This window comes from Nuphar pumila, chromosome 12 (genome assembly GCF_984573655.1).
Source record: "Nuphar pumila chromosome 12, dmNupPumi1.hap1.1, whole genome shotgun sequence".
Lineage (NCBI taxonomy): Eukaryota > Viridiplantae > Streptophyta > Magnoliopsida > Nymphaeales > Nymphaeaceae > Nuphar > Nuphar pumila.
This window is the reverse complement of record NC_143260.1, coordinates 98030038-98049368: the sequence shown is the minus strand read 5'-3', so window position 1 is coordinate 98049368 and position 19331 is coordinate 98030038. Positions and strand designations below refer to the sequence as shown.

The 19331-nt window shown below is 36.5% G+C and overlaps 1 protein-coding gene across 1 annotated transcript; it reads left to right on the top strand.

Moving 5' to 3' along the window:
* Positions 1-4143: 4143 nt before the first annotated feature.
* Positions 4144-17661, top strand: LOC149821272 (uncharacterized). Its single transcript, XM_089982448.1, has 10 exons — positions 4144-4270; positions 5059-5503; positions 5615-5716; positions 6704-6785; positions 6935-6954; positions 7055-7115; positions 15519-15613; positions 15725-15832; positions 15938-16022; positions 17339-17661. The coding sequence occupies exons 2-9, from the start codon at positions 5063-5065 to the stop codon at positions 15998-16000; spliced, it is 972 nt and encodes a 323-aa protein (XP_089838574.1). The 5' UTR covers positions 4144-4270; positions 5059-5062; the 3' UTR covers positions 16001-16022; positions 17339-17661.
* The last annotated feature ends 1670 nt before the right edge of the window (positions 17662-19331 follow it).

Below are 19331 nucleotides of genomic sequence, written 5' to 3'. Positions count from 1 at the left end.
TGATTCCTAGCAAATTCACCATGCCAAGCACATTCACATGGTTAGATTTGCAAAAAAAAGTGTTGAAAATGCTCATATTTTCTAGTTCTCATATTTCAGTTCTCTACATGTAACCGACTTATGGCTAATGGATCATATTTACATGGTTTACAGTTGTACATGATTTTACAGCAGGTACATGAGGAGAAATGTGGGAACATTCACAACATAGTGAAAATAGTAACTCTAATTATATGTGAAGATTTTGTATTTTTGGATGATTAAGTTGGGGTTAGGCAGACCCCTACCAGTTTACAAATTAATAACACAAATCTTATCATATAGAGCTAATAGAAGAAAACCAATCTAGTGGCCTGTCCTTCCAAACACGATCACAACCAAGGATTCCAAGTTTTGCTAAGTTTCTTGAAAGATAATTGCTCTCCTTAAGAATCCAAGTTTTACCCAGACCCGACCCGACCCGGATCAAATCCTATAGGGTCCGAGTATGGTGACAAATAAGAAGACCCGATTAAGACCCGGGTCCATTGCGAGGCATTATCGACTCTCGATGCACTTGGATAAACAGGTCTGCAAAACGCATCATCAAATGCAATGGGTCTGCAGTATATATGATGTAAGCATGATGCATAAATCACAGAAATTGCAAATGTAAGACGATTTCTCACCTAATCCCTCGAACTGAACGCCTTCTGAATGTTGATCCTTGGAAGTGAGTGACTGGAAAGTGGGAAAGCTCGATCTCTGGAATGGATTGCAAAGAGGACAATGTCCCCTTGGACTCTTCGCTGATTAGATCACCCTTCTTGAATTGCTCCATTGATAGTCGTTAAAGACAGGAGCTTGCAAAAGGAATAAAGGTAGCGGATCCCCGGATTGCCTAAGAGGGTTTGACAAAGAACGTCTCCAAAACCCTGGAGGAAACAAGGGAGTTCGAGAGATAGGGGAGGTCGCCCGATTCTTTGGTTTAAGGAGGATGGGATATAGGGGACTGTGAGGGGAAAAGTGAGAATCGTGCTATAGGAAGGGAAAAGAGGGAAAATAAAGGGGAAGAGAGATTGAGAGGGAAAGGGGGTCCGGTCCCCTGCTGAAAGGAAGGAAGAGAGGCAGTAAAAAAGAAAAAAAATAGGGGTTCCACTGCTGGGGAAAGTAGTCATCCCTCCTGCGACTAAAGAGGGCCTTTTTAAAGACTTCGGAGGAGGCCTTTCAGAAAAATCAAAGATTTTGAAGTTTCGTAACAAATTTTTGAAATCGTTTGAAATCTAAAAAAACTGAAATCTATAAACTTGTAAAAGCTCACCGTTTTTAGAGGGGAACGACTTCTTTGCCTGCAGAAATTTTGAGTTTATTTACCTAAAGCTTCAGTAAAGTGATCTTTTAGGGTTTTATGGTGGCGCCATTTGGGAGCTACGTGTTAAAAAAAATGAAAGTATAACAGATAAAAAAATATTTTTTTTTTTAAGGTGGTGCCACCTCAACCGGATTTGAAAACTTTTTGAAATAAAAATAAATTTTATTTTCTTTACAGAAAGCTCTAGTGGGGCACCACCTATGCATGGCACCACTGATTATTTTGTAAAAATAAATAAAGACTGAAAATTAGAGAGAAGGGTTTATAAATTTGTGCCACCTCAGGGTGGGCCTCGCTCAAAATCAAGATTGAAACAAGAGACATACCTGGGAATTTGAGTGTGACGCCACTTCAGGGTGGGTCCCACGTCATCTCATCATTTGAAATAAAAAGCAAAATCAAAATAAATAAATCCTTTTTGGGATTTTTATAATAGGCTAATTAGAAAATACGAAGTAAGATTTGGCTTGATTTCAAAAACTTAGAAGGAAGATGGTCCTTCGGGGCGAAATGTTTAAAAAAAAATGCAGAGATTTTGTAAAGAAATTTAAAGTCTTTTTGCAAAAGTTTGAAATAAAATCTTCTACATTTAAAGTTGTGTCCCCTTCTTTCCAACTGACGAAATTTGAAATTCAATATAAAAAACCATTCAAATCGTTTTTCTGAGAAAACTTTTGTAATTCAGAGTCTTGGGGGTTAAGATGAGAGAAACTAACAATTTTGAAAAACCCAGGGCTTTGAAATCAATTTTGAAATATTTAAAACTTGAATCTGGATTGATAATTTTGAAAATCAGGAGTTCTGGATCTCAAAATGACATGTTGTGCAGTGAAATAATATGGAATGCTCATGCGATGATACGCAAAGACATGTCTCATGAAATGCCACTCTGAATCAGAAATTGGAAATTCTAGTTTCTTGTCAAAAATAGGATTTTGAAAATTTGCAGTTTGAAGATATTTCTGAGCCTAAACAGAGAAATTTTGAGACTCGAGAATGAATTTTTGGACTTTCTGCAAGGTCCAAACTCAGAAAATGACCATTTTTCCCTTCAATGATCTCGGAGAACCAAAATGTGATGATTGGTTTAGATGTCAGGGAGGTGAGTGAAAATTTGGGGTGTTTACACCCTCCCTTTTCAAGACATGCGTTCTTTTGCAAGAATGTCACCCAGCTGGTCAACTATTGACCAGCTGGTCCACTATGATAAAAAAGTTTTTGGATCATGTGATTATGGTACGCATGAGGTTTTTAAGATCATAAAAAAGCAATGGCTCATTGAAATTTCATAACTTGAAAAAAACTTTTTTATGTTATATGGTCTTATTAAAAAGATGCAACATACAACGATGATTTTTAGTACGTGGGAGTAGGTGCTTCGTAGCATTACTATATATATAGTAAACGGTATAATCAAACACATGAAGTGTTTGATGAACAGCCGGACAAAAGAGCGATCAGCGATAACTTTCTTTTCTTATTTTTTAATTCTAGTGGGAGTTCAAAATCATTAAAAAAAAGAAAAACGGATGCCTCTGGCATGTCCGACTGAGTTCAATGCTAAAGTTGTCCGACGATACTCTGATCTTATATATATATCAGACCTCCTTGCGGTTGTGCCTTTGAAAAATGCACTTTTAGTGACAGTTTTGAACTGCCGCTAAAAGCATGGTTTCCGCCTAGGTCTTTAGCGCACTCAAAACTGCCATTAAAAGTTCATTTTTGTGCAAATTTTTTGCACCGCTGATCACGTCCGTGATCAACAACGTAAAATAGTCCACCCTCTCATATAGACACTAAAAAATCCCATTTAAATCGAACACTTGTGCAGCAGAGCAGCGACACACTTTTTATGTTTTTATTTTTAGCCGTGGTATTAACCGTGGCTAAATGCCTGAGCACAAAGTAGACCTTTAGATTCGATGATACGGTGTCAAAAACTGGCTAAAAGGCAAAAATGCAATTTTTTTTGGAAGTTTGATGAGAACACAGTTCGACGATATGGTGTTCTCTCTCTCATCAGTTGTTGTGCGGGAGGGCTGCTTTGCGTTAGATCTTATCATCGGCCCTGCTGTAATTAAACGTGAAAAGAAGTGGAGGACTATTTGGAGAGTTTGGTTATTTAGAGTGTGGTGGTTCATATGGATGACCAGAAATGATGCTACTTTTCGGGATGTTCCGTTCAACTTTAACCGTTTGACCCATAGGGTCTTGGCTGATCTTACACATATATCTCAAAGACCTGCCTCTGCCACTAACCGATCCTCGTATAGTTTTTTTTTTTTTATTGGTGTTCTCATGTCATGTTGTTGTGTTTGTGCTTGTGGGTCTCAACGGTTTGTTGAGTTTCACTTTTAAGTAACGTTGATCGCTTTTCGTCTCTCTCTCTATATATATATGTGTGTGCAATTCAAAAATATATCCATCTTGGATTCCATATTCTTTGCATTTTTTAGAGGTAACGAACGAGAAATGTTGCGAATATACGATGGTTCTATCCGATCCGAATTAGGTCCATGAGCTTAACGGGGCTGGCCACACGTTTTGTATTAGACCCGGCCCGACCCGATTGGTCAATGGGTCGGGCTTGACCACAACAACCCGGTCAAGCCTGTCCACTAAACGGGTTGGGCTGGCCCGGCCCGCATATCGTCTAGCACTATCTGCCAGACTGTACCCAAAACACGGATAAGATCCATTTTAATCTGGATCTAAACCCGATCCAGATTGCAGGTGTAGGCCTTCTCTAGGGCATATCCCTTGTGTTACTAAACACACACACACACACAGAGAGAGAGAGAGAGAGAGAGAGAGAGAGAGAGAGGTTTAGGGTTTAATCACCCGTCGGCGAGCACAACCCAAGCCGCGACACCGGCATCTCCGGCAGGCTGCGGTCACCTTCCGGATACTCTCTGCTAGGTACTCTCTCTCTCTTCCAGCAGGAAAATGGTTGCCGGCATGCATGTTTCTCAGACCCGCTTGCTGGTTCTTGGAATTAGAATAAGCCAAGTTTCCTGTTTTTATATCGGTGGTCATACTCTTTATCATTTCCTTTGTGCATATCTACTGCTGTTTCATTGCATAGTAAAACTACCAAAAAAATACACTTTGTGGTCTCTGGAAGCATTAAACCACAGTTAGACCGGGCGTTTTTTCAAATCCCTATTGATTGAGGAGCGGAAGGAAACCTTTTAGCCTAAATACAAAAAAAGAGACCTCTAAGTATGCTGTGATGATTGTTGTAGATGTAGATGCATATTAACTGTACTTTTTGAATCAATGTTATCAGAATTGAATCGAATAGAATTGGTTCTTCGCCGATTTTCTAGAAAATCGGCTGAAACATTTTCCTTTTATTTATAATATTTATTGGTTATTTGATTGTTTGGGCATTAAATGCATATTTTAGAATTTGATTGGACCCTATAAGTCACTATTTACGTTATTTCTGTGTTTTCATAATTGTTCCTGAAGTGTTTCAAGCTTTTTATGATTTTTGAACATAAAAAAAAACAAAAGGATTTAAAAAAGGCCGATTCAAATAGATTCGAGTTGATCCCGAATAGAATAGAAGAAATTAATTTAGTGGTATCAATCAGGGGAGTCCTCAATGGTGAACTAATTTTTTGGACTTCATATACATTCGCGTTAATTTAAGATGCATCTACAAATTGAATTATGTCTTCTTATTGTTTTTGCATAAATAGAGCAATGACTGAGGATATTGAGCTATCCAAAGCCTCCAAGAAGCGAAAGTTACACCAGAAGACAAGAAAGAGGCACAACAAACCTAAGGATCAGAAAGGAACTTCTCCAAAACCTAAGGTTAACAAGAAATTAAAAAAACTTTACAAAAAACGTGCAGCTCAGTACAACTCGGATGATGACGATGATATTCAGATGCCTCCAGAAAACAATGAGGTGAATAGGACAGCTCTTCGTCAGCAGGAAGATCAACCAACTGATCATTCTGATGATAACGATAGTGATGATGAAAGGGATGATCATTCGGACAGTCAAGATGAGAACGATGCATCCTCTGATGATGATAGATATGACTCTCATTCAGTTTTGAAGTTCTCTGAAGGTTCACATGCATTCCAGCAAGTTTTCACGAAGATCATGAAGAAGAATCAGTCGTCTAACTTGCTGGTGTGTTTCTGAGGACCATGAGAGCCTCTTATTGATTTTACTACAATTGATATATATATTTTTATTATCTGTTTTCTATCAAATCCTGAAAAAAGTAATGGCATTAAACAGGGACCTGTCTTATCAGGGCTTAAGAATCTGATTGCAAAGAAGCTTGCTGATGAAGAAGAAGAACATAAGGTTAAGGTGGTTGCAAGGAAAGAGAGACACTTGGTATGCTATTTATGTTTTCCGATTTCCTATATGTGATTCAATGTTTGTCAATGATTACTTTTAACATTTTAGATACTGTTGAACTTTTCATAAAAGATTAAGAACTTACTACCTATGATTGATTGATTGTGAAGAAGAATTCACTAGTTGCTATTTGTAAGGAACTGTTAAACAAAAGAAGCATGCTTTCCATTTTGAGTTTTCAAGTGACAGCATATTTGGAAATGATGTTTTTATGTATGATCTTGCGGTTAATGTTTTTGATATACCTTGGATAGTGCATCTTGTAGCAGATGAAAGGACTTGGTAACTGTGTTTTGAAAATATTTATGCTTTTCACAAGAGATATTGAAATGAAAGGCAAAATGGATCTCTCGTGGTTGATTTCGAAGTATGATTGTTGGTTCTTACTTCTTACCATATATTTAAGAGCCTATTTATGCTCTTAATTCATGTATATATGTGAAATGAACAGACAACTGGATAAATAGATAAAATGTGTGTTATAGATTCCGCCTCTTTGGCTTCATCTCATGTTTACTAAGTCATGATTGGATATTAGATCATGATTAACATCGCCCTTATTGCATTAGGTATCTGTCTTTCTATTAATTAAAAGAGTTTGAAGTTTACATGTCCATATTTCAATCCATAACACTTTCTTCTTTCTCTTTTGCTATAAAGAGGTATATTAGTGCTGAAATTTTTTCTTCCACTTTAAAGAAATAAGAAAAAGCCATTATTTGGATTGATTATGGAGAGTTTGTATTGCACCTGATATATGTTTGTAGTTTAATTTCATGAAAGATCCCTTTCTTATTGATGGATGTTGTTTCCTAGTACCATTTATGATTTTATTCTGAAAATTGAACATATTGCTGCATGTTATATAAGTTCTCGGTTGTGTGTATCTTGACTTTTCTCATGGTCCATGATGGTTTTGTCTTCTGGGATGCATTGGACTTGACATTTTTCTTTATGGATCAGGTAGCTGAGAAAGGCCATGTGATGCCTGAAAAGTTCTTGGACTCTAAGGAGAAGTTTCTGATTAGTGTTGCCACTAAAGGAGGTATGGTGTTTTCAATCTTCAATGAAATTCAAACATGTATGCACTTCCATGTTTGCATGTGTATCTTTTGTCTGTGCACTTCACGTGTATGTATTTGAAGATTTTTCCTAATTAATTCCTTTTGTTGCATGTGAAATGGTGGAATTCAGTTGTCAAACTGTTCAATGCTGTAAGTTGGTATATTATATTTCTGATTAATATATTCCTTGTATAAAATTAGTTGCTTGTTTGACATGTGTAACGAATTCAAGTTTTGGCGCATTTTATAGGTTAACAAGGCTCAACTTGCTCAAAAAAGCATGAAAGTCTCAAAATCTAAAGATGCAAAGGGTAAGCAATTGCTTGTTTTTGTGGTATTTCTAGCTTCATCATTGGATGTAAATTGAACTGCACTCATGGATGTAGTTTTTTTAAATTATAGTTTTCAAGTATTTGTACAAATTGGTTGATGCTATGTAATCTTTTTTGAAAGTTGAGATAAACAAATAAAGTCAAGAAGTGTGTTTGAGTTGTTTGGAGTGCTGATACCTGTTGGTTGTATTGGGTACTGGGAATGAAGAATCTGGTAGTGCTGGTGGTGGTGCTGGTGCTGGTGGATGAGGATGCCGAGGAGATTATGGTTATTAGTTGGACTTTCTGGTTGATAATCTTCATGCTGTTTTCTCTTTTCTCTCTCTTTTTTCTTTTTTCCAAAAAGACAAGTACCTATTTCACATGGATGTGAGTGCGGGTGCGGCACTTTCAAAAAACTTGGGTGCGGTGGTGCGAAAAAAAAAAAATATATATATATATATATATATATAATTTTTTTTTAAGTTTTAACAATTAACAACAGTAACACTACAACAACAAGAATTACACCTTCATCTCAAAACAATAACAACAATAACACTAATGAAATAAAATACAATTAGCATAATATCATCAAATCAATTCATTTGCATGCAATAAATCAAATTAACAATCTACAATTCTATTCTACATCACAAAAACTAACACCACAATTAAATCAACCTAAGTATATTATAAAAACAATCAAATAAGTAAAGCAGAAAAGAAGTAAATTATACAGTATATTAACAACAGAAGCAAAAAATGCATAATTACGTACCAAAAGTATATCCTACACAATGTATATGACGATGAGGTAATGGATCATAATAATTTTCTTCTTCATCATTAAATGCATCATAAGAAGGAAGACTGAGATCAAATAAATCTATGTTTGTAATGTTAAAATCATGCTCTCCTTCTAAGTCACACTCTTCTGGGTTTACATCCCAAAATTTGGATGATCATTGTCTTCATTATTAAAAATTTAAAACAATTTAAAAATGTTAAATACAAGTATATTTAAATGAAAAAATTAAAAATTAGTCAAATAACTAAGAGAGCAAATTAGTACCTGTATTCATCATTGGTTCGCGAAAGTAGTCGAAGATTTGAATGAATATATACTAAATCCTCTGCATGCTTTCTTGTTAATTTTTTTTCTTCATGTCGTGGATTTGAGAATATGTGCTCTAATTTCTTTCGCAACAAGATGAACTAGTAGGTTGGGATATCAATCTCAATGCAAGACGTTGGAGGTGAGGTGCTTTTGATCCAAATGTTGACCACCATGTGATAGGATCTATATTATCCTCTTCTCTTGCGAGTAATGCTTATCCATGTAATATCGAAGATGTAAAATTTTCAAACTCTTGTGTGACTTGATTTAGAATACATGATTTTGGATAAAGTCTTGTCATACACATATTTCTATGCCTTGATAGCTGTAGGTCTAAATTTGGAGGGACACGACTAATACCACCTTTCTGCCACTTTTTTGCATAATATTTTGGATTAAGAGAATGTGCCATGTAATGCAAATGAGTGTTGCTCTTGTCCCATCTTTTGACTAAAATTGAATTAATACAACAACAACAACAACTACGCCTTCATCCCAAAACAATTGGGGTCGGCGATATGAACCCAAAAAGAAAATCATTCTGGGTCTTCCACATGAATCCTTCTCCTCCAATCATTTCTATCCAATGCCATGTCCTCGGTGAGGTTTAAAGCATTCATATCCTTTCCTATCACCTCCATTCATGTCTTCCTAGGCCTACCCCGACCTCTTTTAACTAATATATTTTCCCATTTCTCCATCCTTCTAACTGGAGCATCATTAGGCCTTCGCCGAATATGTCCAAACCACCGTAAACGATTCTCTCTCATCTTATTTTTAATGGGTGCAACGCCTACCTTCTTACGTATCTCCTCGTTCCGAATCTTATCTTTTATTGTATTTCCACACATCCATCTCAGCATACGCATCTCAGCTACACTCATTTTTTGAATATGATGTCTCTTGGCAGCCCAACATTCCGTACCATATAGTAAAGCGGGCCTAATAGTCGTCCTATAAAACTTTCCCTTCAACCGCAATGGCATTCTATGATCGCACAATACTCCAGTTGCACTTTTCCATTTCATCCACCCAACCTTTATCCTATGATTTACATCTCCATCAATTTCTCCATACTTTTGAATGATAGATCCCAAATATTTGAAACAATCATCCATCGGTACTTCTTGCTCACCAAGCTTCACTGCACTCCCATCACTACTTCGTTGCTTACTAAACCGACATTCCATGTATTTTGTCTTACTCTTACTCAACTTAAAACCTCTTGCTTCCAATGTCTGTCTCCATAATTCTAACTTAGCATTAACCCCAGCTCTAGACTCATCAATCAAAACAATATCATTAGCAAACAACATACACCACGACACATTTTCTTGAATTGATCTCGTAAGCTCATCCATCACTATAGCAAATAAGAAAGGGCTTAAAGCAGATCCTTGATGTAACCCAACCGTTATAGGAAAATTGGTTGTCACCCCTCCACAAGTGCAGACATTGGTTACTACTCCTTCATACATATCCTTAATTATACTAATGTACTTGAGAGAAACACCTTTCTTCATCATTGTCCACCAGAGAACGTCTCTAGGTACTCTATCGTATGCCTTCTCCAAATCAATAAAACCATATGCAAATCTTTGTTCCTCTCTCTATTTCTCTCAATAAGTTGTCTAAGAAGATTTATAGCTTCCATAGTTGATCTTCCAGGCATCTCCGATATCATGACAATCTTCCTCAACCTAGACTCAATCACCCTCTCCCAAAGTTTCATAGTATGACTCATGAGTTTTATACCACGATAGTTTGTGCAATCTTGTATATCACCCTTATTCTTATATAAAGGCACCAAAGTACTCTTCCTCCACTCATTAGGCATCTTATTTGTCCTCCAAATCTTGTTAAAAAGATTTGTCAACCATTCTAAACCTTTCTTTCCCAAGCATTTCCAAGCCTCGATAGGTATACCATCTGGGCCAACTGCCCTTCTTGATTTCATTTTCTTCAAAGCTTCTGCAATTTCTTTCTTTTGAATCTTGCGCATGAAGTCACGATTCATCTCATGAAAAGGAATGGACAAGTCTCCAAGATCTTGAGCATTACTTTCATTAAATAGCTTATCAAAATAATCTTTCTATCTCTCCTTAATCTCCTCATCTTTGACTAAAACCCTTTGTGTTTCATCTTTGATACATCTAACCATATCCAGATCCTTCGATTTCCTATCTCTCATCATTGCAAGCCTATAAATATCCTTCTCGCTCTCTTTGGTATCCAACTTGTCATAAACCTCCTTATATACCTTATCCCTATGGTTAAAAAATTATGAATCATCCAATGCAGGATTTTTTTCTTCATGCTTGAAAACTACAACTTATATTTTTTCAATCATATTATCACACATTTCATAAAATTTGTGAAGCATGGGGTCATTCTTATCAACTTCTCTCAACATTTTTCAAATAGGTTGCGTAAATTGAAGGAAATATACGACTCTGTCCCAAAACTGATCATCAATAATGAATTTCTTAATTTCTTGAGCCTTGACATCATCATCAACACGATAGAATGTCTAATTTTCATCGGTCACTATGCTAATCAAAGTATTCTTTACTTTCTTAATCCTCTTCACCATCACAATGATGGACACAAAACGTGTTTCAACGACCTTCAACAATTTCAGGTCAAAATGCCTATTAAATATAGTATTAGCATGATGGTGGTTGACAACAAAATTCCTTATGCTTTTGACATTTTTTTTAATTCTTCAATCCATGAACATAGAGCATATGTTGGTGAATTTTCTTTTTCTTTGGGATTGCAAATGCTCTTGAGGGTCAAATTCAAGTCGTGTGCTACATAGAGAGTCCAAAAAAATATGAGGATACTCACTCTCCAAACTCAATGTTGTACTTTTATAAACTGGAGCGTTGTCTGTGATGATTTGTACTACTTTCTTATCACCCACTTCTTTTATTACTTTTATAAACAACTTCTTCAAATACCCAACAATTTTTATATTCCCCAGATGCATCAACTGCTTTCAAGAATACTGGGTCACTAAGCGAAGAAACAATGAAATTGATTAGTGAACGCCTTTGAATATCTGTCCACTCATCAGAAACAATTGAAACTTCATTTTGCTCCCATGAATATTTTTTAATATTTAGCAATCTCTCAACATTTGCCCTCTCTTCTGCAAGAAGTATGATTCATAATTTTTCTGAGCTTGAAGTACATAGCCACTCAAATTACAATTTGCCAAAGAAGTAACTAAATCCTTTTAATAAGAATTTCTAGCTGCATTAAATGAGAGTGAACTAGAATAAAAATACCTCCCTACTTTTCTATCCATCTCCTTCCTTCCATATGTATTGAATATTGTTTGTATCATTTCTCTTCCTTTACCTCCTGCATCTACTTTTCTTTTTTTGAGCATCTTCTTGGTGGCTTAAAAATGACACACTAATTGCATAAGAATCACTCATTGTCTTCCTCTTCTCATATTCTTCTTGTATTTTCTTGTATTGTTTTCGCATTGCCTCATCAATTTTTCTGCATCTTGAAATGTTATGTTCTGGTATCTTCAACAAATGAGCTTTAACTCTTGTGTAAGACCCAACAAAATCTCTTTTACAGAGCTTGCATCGAAATCTCTTATTTCCACCACCTCCTTCAGTTTTTGCAAGCTTATCTACATGTACCCATAGTGACGCCCCATCATCACTCCCACTACAATTATCTCCTTCAGTTTTTGCAAGCTTATCTACATGTACCCATAGTGGCGCCCCATCATCACTCCTACTACACTAGCAACATAACTCACATGTAGGGATGATGATGACACAAGTCCTTTCCCTTTATCTGTCATTTTTGTCTTGAAAACACAAAAAAAATTATGTTAAAATTAATTATGCACATAATCAAGATTTATAATATTGAGTGCAAGATCAATAACATATACAATAAGTTCTAAAAAATATAGTAGTAGTACGTATACATAAATACCAAAAGGTACGAGAAAAATATATAACAATAACATTAATCATTAATGCAAAGTGAACACTCCTAAGCATGTGATTATAAAAAATATATATAAGTGGAGAGTTTGCACTCTGCAGACATATTTTTTCACTTAACATGCATTAAATTAGGTATCTTTAGTTTTATGTTTAAATGGGTTTATAGAGAGATCCAATTAAAATTAACAGTCTATATTGCAGCAAAACTTTGTCATAAAAAATCAAATGTTTTGGTTGAATTAATTCAATATCAAAGCATATTTTCTAGCAACAAGCCAAGATAAATGCATCTACAATACATGCATGTTCGGATTTAGCCTAAATCTGATACTATGCATGTTCCTCTCTCTCTCGTTCCATCTCTCTGTTTCCTAAATCATTTAGGAAAAACACCAACAACTATGCTTTCTTTTTAAAGGAATCCGAAATATATATATATATATATAAGAACTGCACATATTAGGCCAAATAGAAATTTAAATTTCATTAATACAATTGAAATTTGAAAATTAACTAAACAGACAATAAAAAACTGTTTATGTTAACCAGGATCTATTAAGTTCACTACATAATGCATTGCAACTCTTATCCAACAAGTAAAACCCGAAAATCTGAATTTTAAATAAATGCATTCATTACATTTAAAAAATACAATTTGATCAAAACCATAAAAAATCTCAAATCTGAATAAGAAACTATGAAAGCTCTATCTCAATCAGACCAAAGCTGACAGATTGTAAAGTGAAAGTGAGAGACAGAGCGAGCGAGAGATGAAGAGAGTGGAAGTTCATGAGACAAAGAGATGGAGAGAGTGAGAGTAAGTGAGAGATGGAGAGAGCAAGTGTGAGAGTGAGTGAGAGAGAGCGAGAGAAGAGAGATGGAGAGACAAAGAGAGTGAGAGAAGAGAGTGTGTGAGAGTTCGAGATACAGAAAAAGCGAGAGAAGACAGACAGAGGGAGTGAGATTGAGCGAGAGAAGAGAGATGGGGAGATAGAGAGAGCGAGTGAGAGTGAGAGTGAGAGACAGAGAGAGTGAGAGAGAGGAACAAGGACAGTCAGAGAGATGGAACGAGAGATAGGATGTAGTGATACGTACCTGAGGATACCCTTTGCGGGCTTCATGAGGAGAGGTCGTTGCCGGTGTCGGGGTCGGGAGGAGAGGTCGGCGTCGGCTTCAAGAGGAGAGGTCGAGAGGAAGGGAGGATTAGGGCAAAAAAAATTGCACTAATCCGCCTCTCCTCAGCCCATTTCATCGGGCGTTTTTTTTAAGTCCAAAAGTTAGACATAAATGACCCTAGGTGCATTGACCGCACCCAGAGTCGGGTTGACCGCATCGGGTGTCGCACCCGCACGACGCGGGTGCCGCATCTAGTTGCTCGAATCCCTGTGACATAGACAAGAACAAATGAGGGGAGAAAGATACCTCTAATGCAACAAGAGGAAAAGCTGAATAGAAAAGGAGCTAATCAATGACAACATATTATGACCCCCAAAACTGGTTTATCTGGGAGATGAGCCTAGCCTAGGATAGTCAATTGATCCATGATATATCCTTGCACTGCTGAAAGCTTCCGACCCATGAACAAAGTGCCGTTTGATAGTGTGGTATGTTATTAGGAGATGGGTTTATAGATATCCTGTAAAAAAAATTCTGTGGTTCCTCTTTTTCCATTTGTACCTGCACTCCAAAACAACAGTAACTGTCATTACCATAGTGTATGCTAAACAAACTTCCAATTGCTAGCTTCCAAGATAAGCTGCTGAATCAAAATAAACCGTTTATGTGTAGATTGAAGTCCTTCTAAGTAGGAGCAAAAGGCTCCTGAAAACAGAGTGAGCAAATAAATGAACGTGTGTTTCGTCAGCAACTAAACATATTGGTCAATGATTAGTCATCAGTACCCCTGTATGCCATAAGTCACAGAGTTGACACTTTCTTGGTGCTTATAGTATTTGCAATGAGATCTTTAGACATTTTCTCTTCCAGTTTACTTGATCACTTGATATTTCAAAATTGGGTTTTTTTCATATCCATCCCTGCCTTACAGGCTAATCCCAAATCCATCCCTGCCTTATGTTGAATCTCGTACTTGTCCCTGCCTTTTGCTTAACCATTCCAAATCCACCCTTCTAGTTAACTCTGGTCAGATAAATTGTTGGAAACCATTTAGGCTTGAGGAAATGATGCTTTTGCCCATTATTGACTTCATTTTGAAAAAAAAACAGCAAAACAGCAAGGTAAAGATGATTTTGGAAGACTCGACTGCTGAACGACTCCATCCCCTTCCACTCCAAACAAACGCCGCATTCCTTGGACCATAAAATCTGTTAAAGATACATCACTTTTGCACTAAGATGCTTATCAAATAGAAGATTCTGGCAGCATTGAGCTATTATAATCCAGTATTGTTTTTCATCCTCCTATATGCAGACGCTACATGCTCAATGGCAACTTCCTTAAATCAGGATCAAGACTTACCAAATAAACTGCAACCCAAAACCAATCTCCCAAAACCTCCTCCTCTAATGATCTTTACACGACCTCTTGAAATCTTGCATAAAGCTGTGTTCCCAATGTGTGCTTACATATTGATTGCAACTATCATTTAGGGCACATAAAGAATCTGACATTAAAAGGGTCCAAAAGAGGGCGAGAGAAAGGTTAGGGGAGATGAAATGGTATGTGGGTAATTTTTAAACAAAATAAGTTTATTTTTTTTATAGCATAACTACGGTAAGCTTCTAACCCTGGTTAAACTAACAGCACTTAACAGAAGGATGGATTTGTCTAGAGGGAGCAAAAGTTAGGGGATGAATTTGGGATTCAATATAAAGCATGGATGCTTTTGAGATTAGCCTATAAGGTATGGATGATTTTGGAAAAAAACCCTTCAAAATTTGTAGCTTAGTTCTTGCATTTTGTCACCCCAGTTTAGTTGGTTTACTTTGACCTCGTTATTTTTTACTTGCCTTTGTTAGCGACACCTCTTGCTTTGCAAGTGGAATGCAGCTTGTGTCTTACGAAATATTTAGGGCGCCAATTATAATATCTTCTCATCATATTTTTTCTGATAATTCTTATTTTTTCTACCTTGTAGTTTTCTTTTTCCTGTTGTCCTATATTTGCGATGCTCGTATTTTTTCTTTCTGTATCAGTGTTTTGTACATAGTTCCTTTGCTGTTTTTGTGTGTTTGTGTTGAATTTTGTATTTGACTTTTTGGTGTTCCTAGATGATTTAATTGAGGTACACTCTTCACATATGATCAATCACATGTTAATACAATTGTGATCTTGATTTGGCAGAGGCAAGCAAGCGAAGTAAAGAAACATTCCTTGCAGAGCTACGCAAAGCTTCCATGCCAACCACATACAATCCATCTACATTCAGCACTGTTACGGTAACTAAATATGTGGTTCATTGCAAATAATTATATCAGTTGTAACTACGTCTTTGATGCCTATATTCAGCACTATTATTAATTGCATGATGCACTACTATGATTATTCAGGGTGCCAAAAGACCACCTGAAGAAAATGCTAGTGAGCCAGGATGGACTATCCTACGTGACAGTTATATGCTTACTAATCCAAAGTTGAAAGATTGGGATAAAATGCCGGTAAGAGCACCCCCCTCTTTTTTTCTGCTTCTGCGGATATAAATATGGCAGGTCTAGTTATTTGAACAATAATTTGATCCATCCCTTTTTATCTCGTGTCTCTAGGAGTCTGCAGCAGTGAATGATCCTGGTAAAAATCCACTTGTTAGCTCTTCTGATGAGGAATGATTTCATGCAGTTGAAAGAAAAGGTAATTGAGTGCTGCATTTTTTGCTCATCATAAACTCTTTAAAGATTTTACAATATTCAAATATTTTTTGGGAATATATAAAGTATTTCAGAATTTTTTGTGGGTCTGCAAACACGTGCATATTTTTTTGCACTAGGTAGGCATTGGTCTCTTTTATATAAAAACATTTGATTCTTCTCAGTTCTCATTGATTTATATAGCAATATTAAAACTGCGACCAATGATTTATCTTCTTATGTTTGTTATATTTTGGATTCAGGTGGATCTTGGTTTTGCTTAATTTTTTCCAACATATCCAAAATATTGTGCATTAATGCTTGAAGCCCTTGGAAACGAAAAACATGTAGTGTAGAAAATAGTTTCCTTGTACTAAACAAATAATTACAGGATGAAATTGAGTGTAGTATTTTGGTTCCCGTGAAAGTAATGATGAAATTGCATTAAACAGCAATAGCTTGTTAAGTTAAATAATCCTGGTGTTAATTGCGTGGAAGGAAATGTTAACCAGATATTTTGATACTGGATCAATCATAAAATCATTTTGTACATCTTCATTATCTTGGTTATTGGCAAAATATTTTGTTTTTGCCTTGAAAGAAAGAGGTTCCGCGATTGCTAATTTGCAGTAACTGAAAGTGTGATTATCCGTGACTTGGGACTCTACATGGACTCTGTGGGTATCAATCACCGTAATAAATCATTTGAAGACTTGATGGGTAGGCCTGTACATCTGCCTAGCTGACCCGTCCCTGCACTCTCCCAACCCTACTCAATGCTTCCTAAACAAGGCTAAAAAATGTTTTGGCTCAGGTCATTCAATTCAGCTCACACTTGGCTGAAGCTCAACACAAGCCATTCTAACAGATACTTTTGCTTTTGTATTAATTAAATATTAGGGTATAACAATTGAATCCATTATCCTATGCCTGCATAATCAAGGGAATGCTTGTACGCCTACACTATGTTTGGTCAGAAAACCTTTTTGTTCAAAGCAACATAACTTTCTAGACACTATGCTTGGCTATCAATAAGTTGTAAATTATATTTGTATCCTGATATCTAACTAAGCGAAACAAGTGATTCTGAATTTCCAATAAAATTACCAATGTACTTTTTGGGTTTTTTCAGAAATTGTAGACTTGTTAGTGCGGGCAGGTCAAATTTCCATTTGCTTTCACCTAAAGGCTAAAACTAATGGGATTGAATATCACGTCATGTGTGTTTGAAATTTCTTCCAACTGATACATATTTCTTTGCAGATATGCGTATGTCAACCTGTGTCCTATTTCATTTGAAAATGTATTTCATGTTTGCAGGATGAATGGAAAATGTATAAAGAACCACAGGGAGTTTGAAAACATAGCAATTTCTGATGGCAGAGTCGTGCATGACATGGGCACTTATATTATCACTTTGAGGAAAAACGACTTCCTGATTGGAAGAATATGGGAAAGACCCAACTAATTTGTTTCTGCTAGTGTACCTCTTGATATCATGGTAGATGCGTGCATATATTTAATTCTATATCTGTATCTGTATCTGCAATTTTGTGGTCCTAATCTTTTTAGAGCTTTTATGTGAATGTGATAATGCTTAATGATTTCTTTTGATAACGAGGAGAAACCACTATTATGGTTCAGACATCTAATTATGGGCCAAAATGTGCCACCGTGACCATGACCCTGTTTCGGAGTAACCCTCCTTGAGTATTCCTTCCCTGCTCACCAGGGATTATGTGTATTGTTTCATGGGTGTTTGCTGCAGTCTGACTCGTTGTTGCTGAAAGCTTCCTAAAACCTTTGGAATCCTGAAATTTAGATGCTTCTTTAATGTTTCCAGAGTTTTCAGTATTTGGTTATGAAGAACCCTTTTGACATTGAAAAAATGCCTTTATGAATATTTTTTATAAGACTAAATTTTATTATTGAATTTCTCTTACACTAGTTACGAGGGTGCACACGAGCTGAGCTTGAATGACATTGTCCAGACTCGGCTCGGTTTCAAGCTTGAGCTGAGCAGAACATGACCGTTGTTTCAAAATGTTTTTTTATTTGGATAATCTGGTTTTTAGGGATTAAGTGTTTTGAAAAGGTGGGATTTAGCCCCAAGGGGATTGGCAGAGTGGGGTGGGGCCTTGGCTGCTAGATGGGCATTCAAGGTTCGATGCTCTGTGCAAGCTAACGTGTATTGTAGGCCCTGAGAGCAGGGGTCTTAGCCTTGGAGTTTTACGCTGCCAGCACAACATCAGGCTGAGCCAGCACGATCAAGTCTTTGTGCCGGGTGTGATTTCTTTGAGTTATAAATCCAAAAAAGAGGTGGGGATTCGATCTCCAACCTCTCCAAATAGAGCACAAATGACCCACCATTGTGCCAAATTGTGTATTTTGTTTATCATGACCTAAACAAATCAACACATACTAAAAAACCTTAAGATTATTGTACAATTTAAAAGTTTATAAGGTGTCAAATTCTAACTCAGCACCTTTTGAAGAGACTAATGCCCCATTTATTAAGGAAACAATGACTTTTTTATTTTATTTTTCCGACATATTGTATAAATACTTTTATGCCAGCTTAATCGAGTTCAGCAACTTGATCAAGCTCGGCTCATTTATGCACACTGGGTATGGATTTGTGTTCAAGCTTGGTTTATTTATATTCATGGACGAGCTCAAGCCAAGCTCGAGCTTGCTCGGTTTTTTTGTGTACCCCTACTAGTTATTAATCCCAAAAATCCTTGTTTGTGGACATGTCTCATTTTCATAGCCAATGATGATGAATATTATCTTCTGTTATTCACCACAAGAAATGAACTTGGGATACTAAAAAGTTATCTTCATGGAAAATGTTCAAAATTAAAGAGTGTAGAAACTACAAAATAAAGATAAAACTGTAAATTAAAAAAAGATGATATTTGTCTTGTTTTTGTGGCTACGTGAAAGAAAAACACCCACATCACACTGATCTCACATTGGCAGGCCTCTAATTAGTAAAATCCTTAATAGTGTGCTTGATCGTGTGTCATGCGGGATGTTGCAGTGATCAAATGTTGGAGGCGGTGGACGTGAAATTGGGTGAAGGGTGATGGAGTAGAGGGAGGTCTAGCCCTGACTCTCTCTCCTATGCAGTGATTGGGCAAGAGGCCTACGGCCAGCGGCGGAAGACTCTCTCTCTCTCCCTGTTTTCTTCCATCTTCATTTTCTTTGTTCCTCTCTCTCTTCCTATTTTCTTCTTTCCTCTCCTTTTTTGTTTCCCTCTCTCTTCTTCTTCTTCTTCTCTCTAGCTGTTTAAGGCTTTTTTTTTTATTTT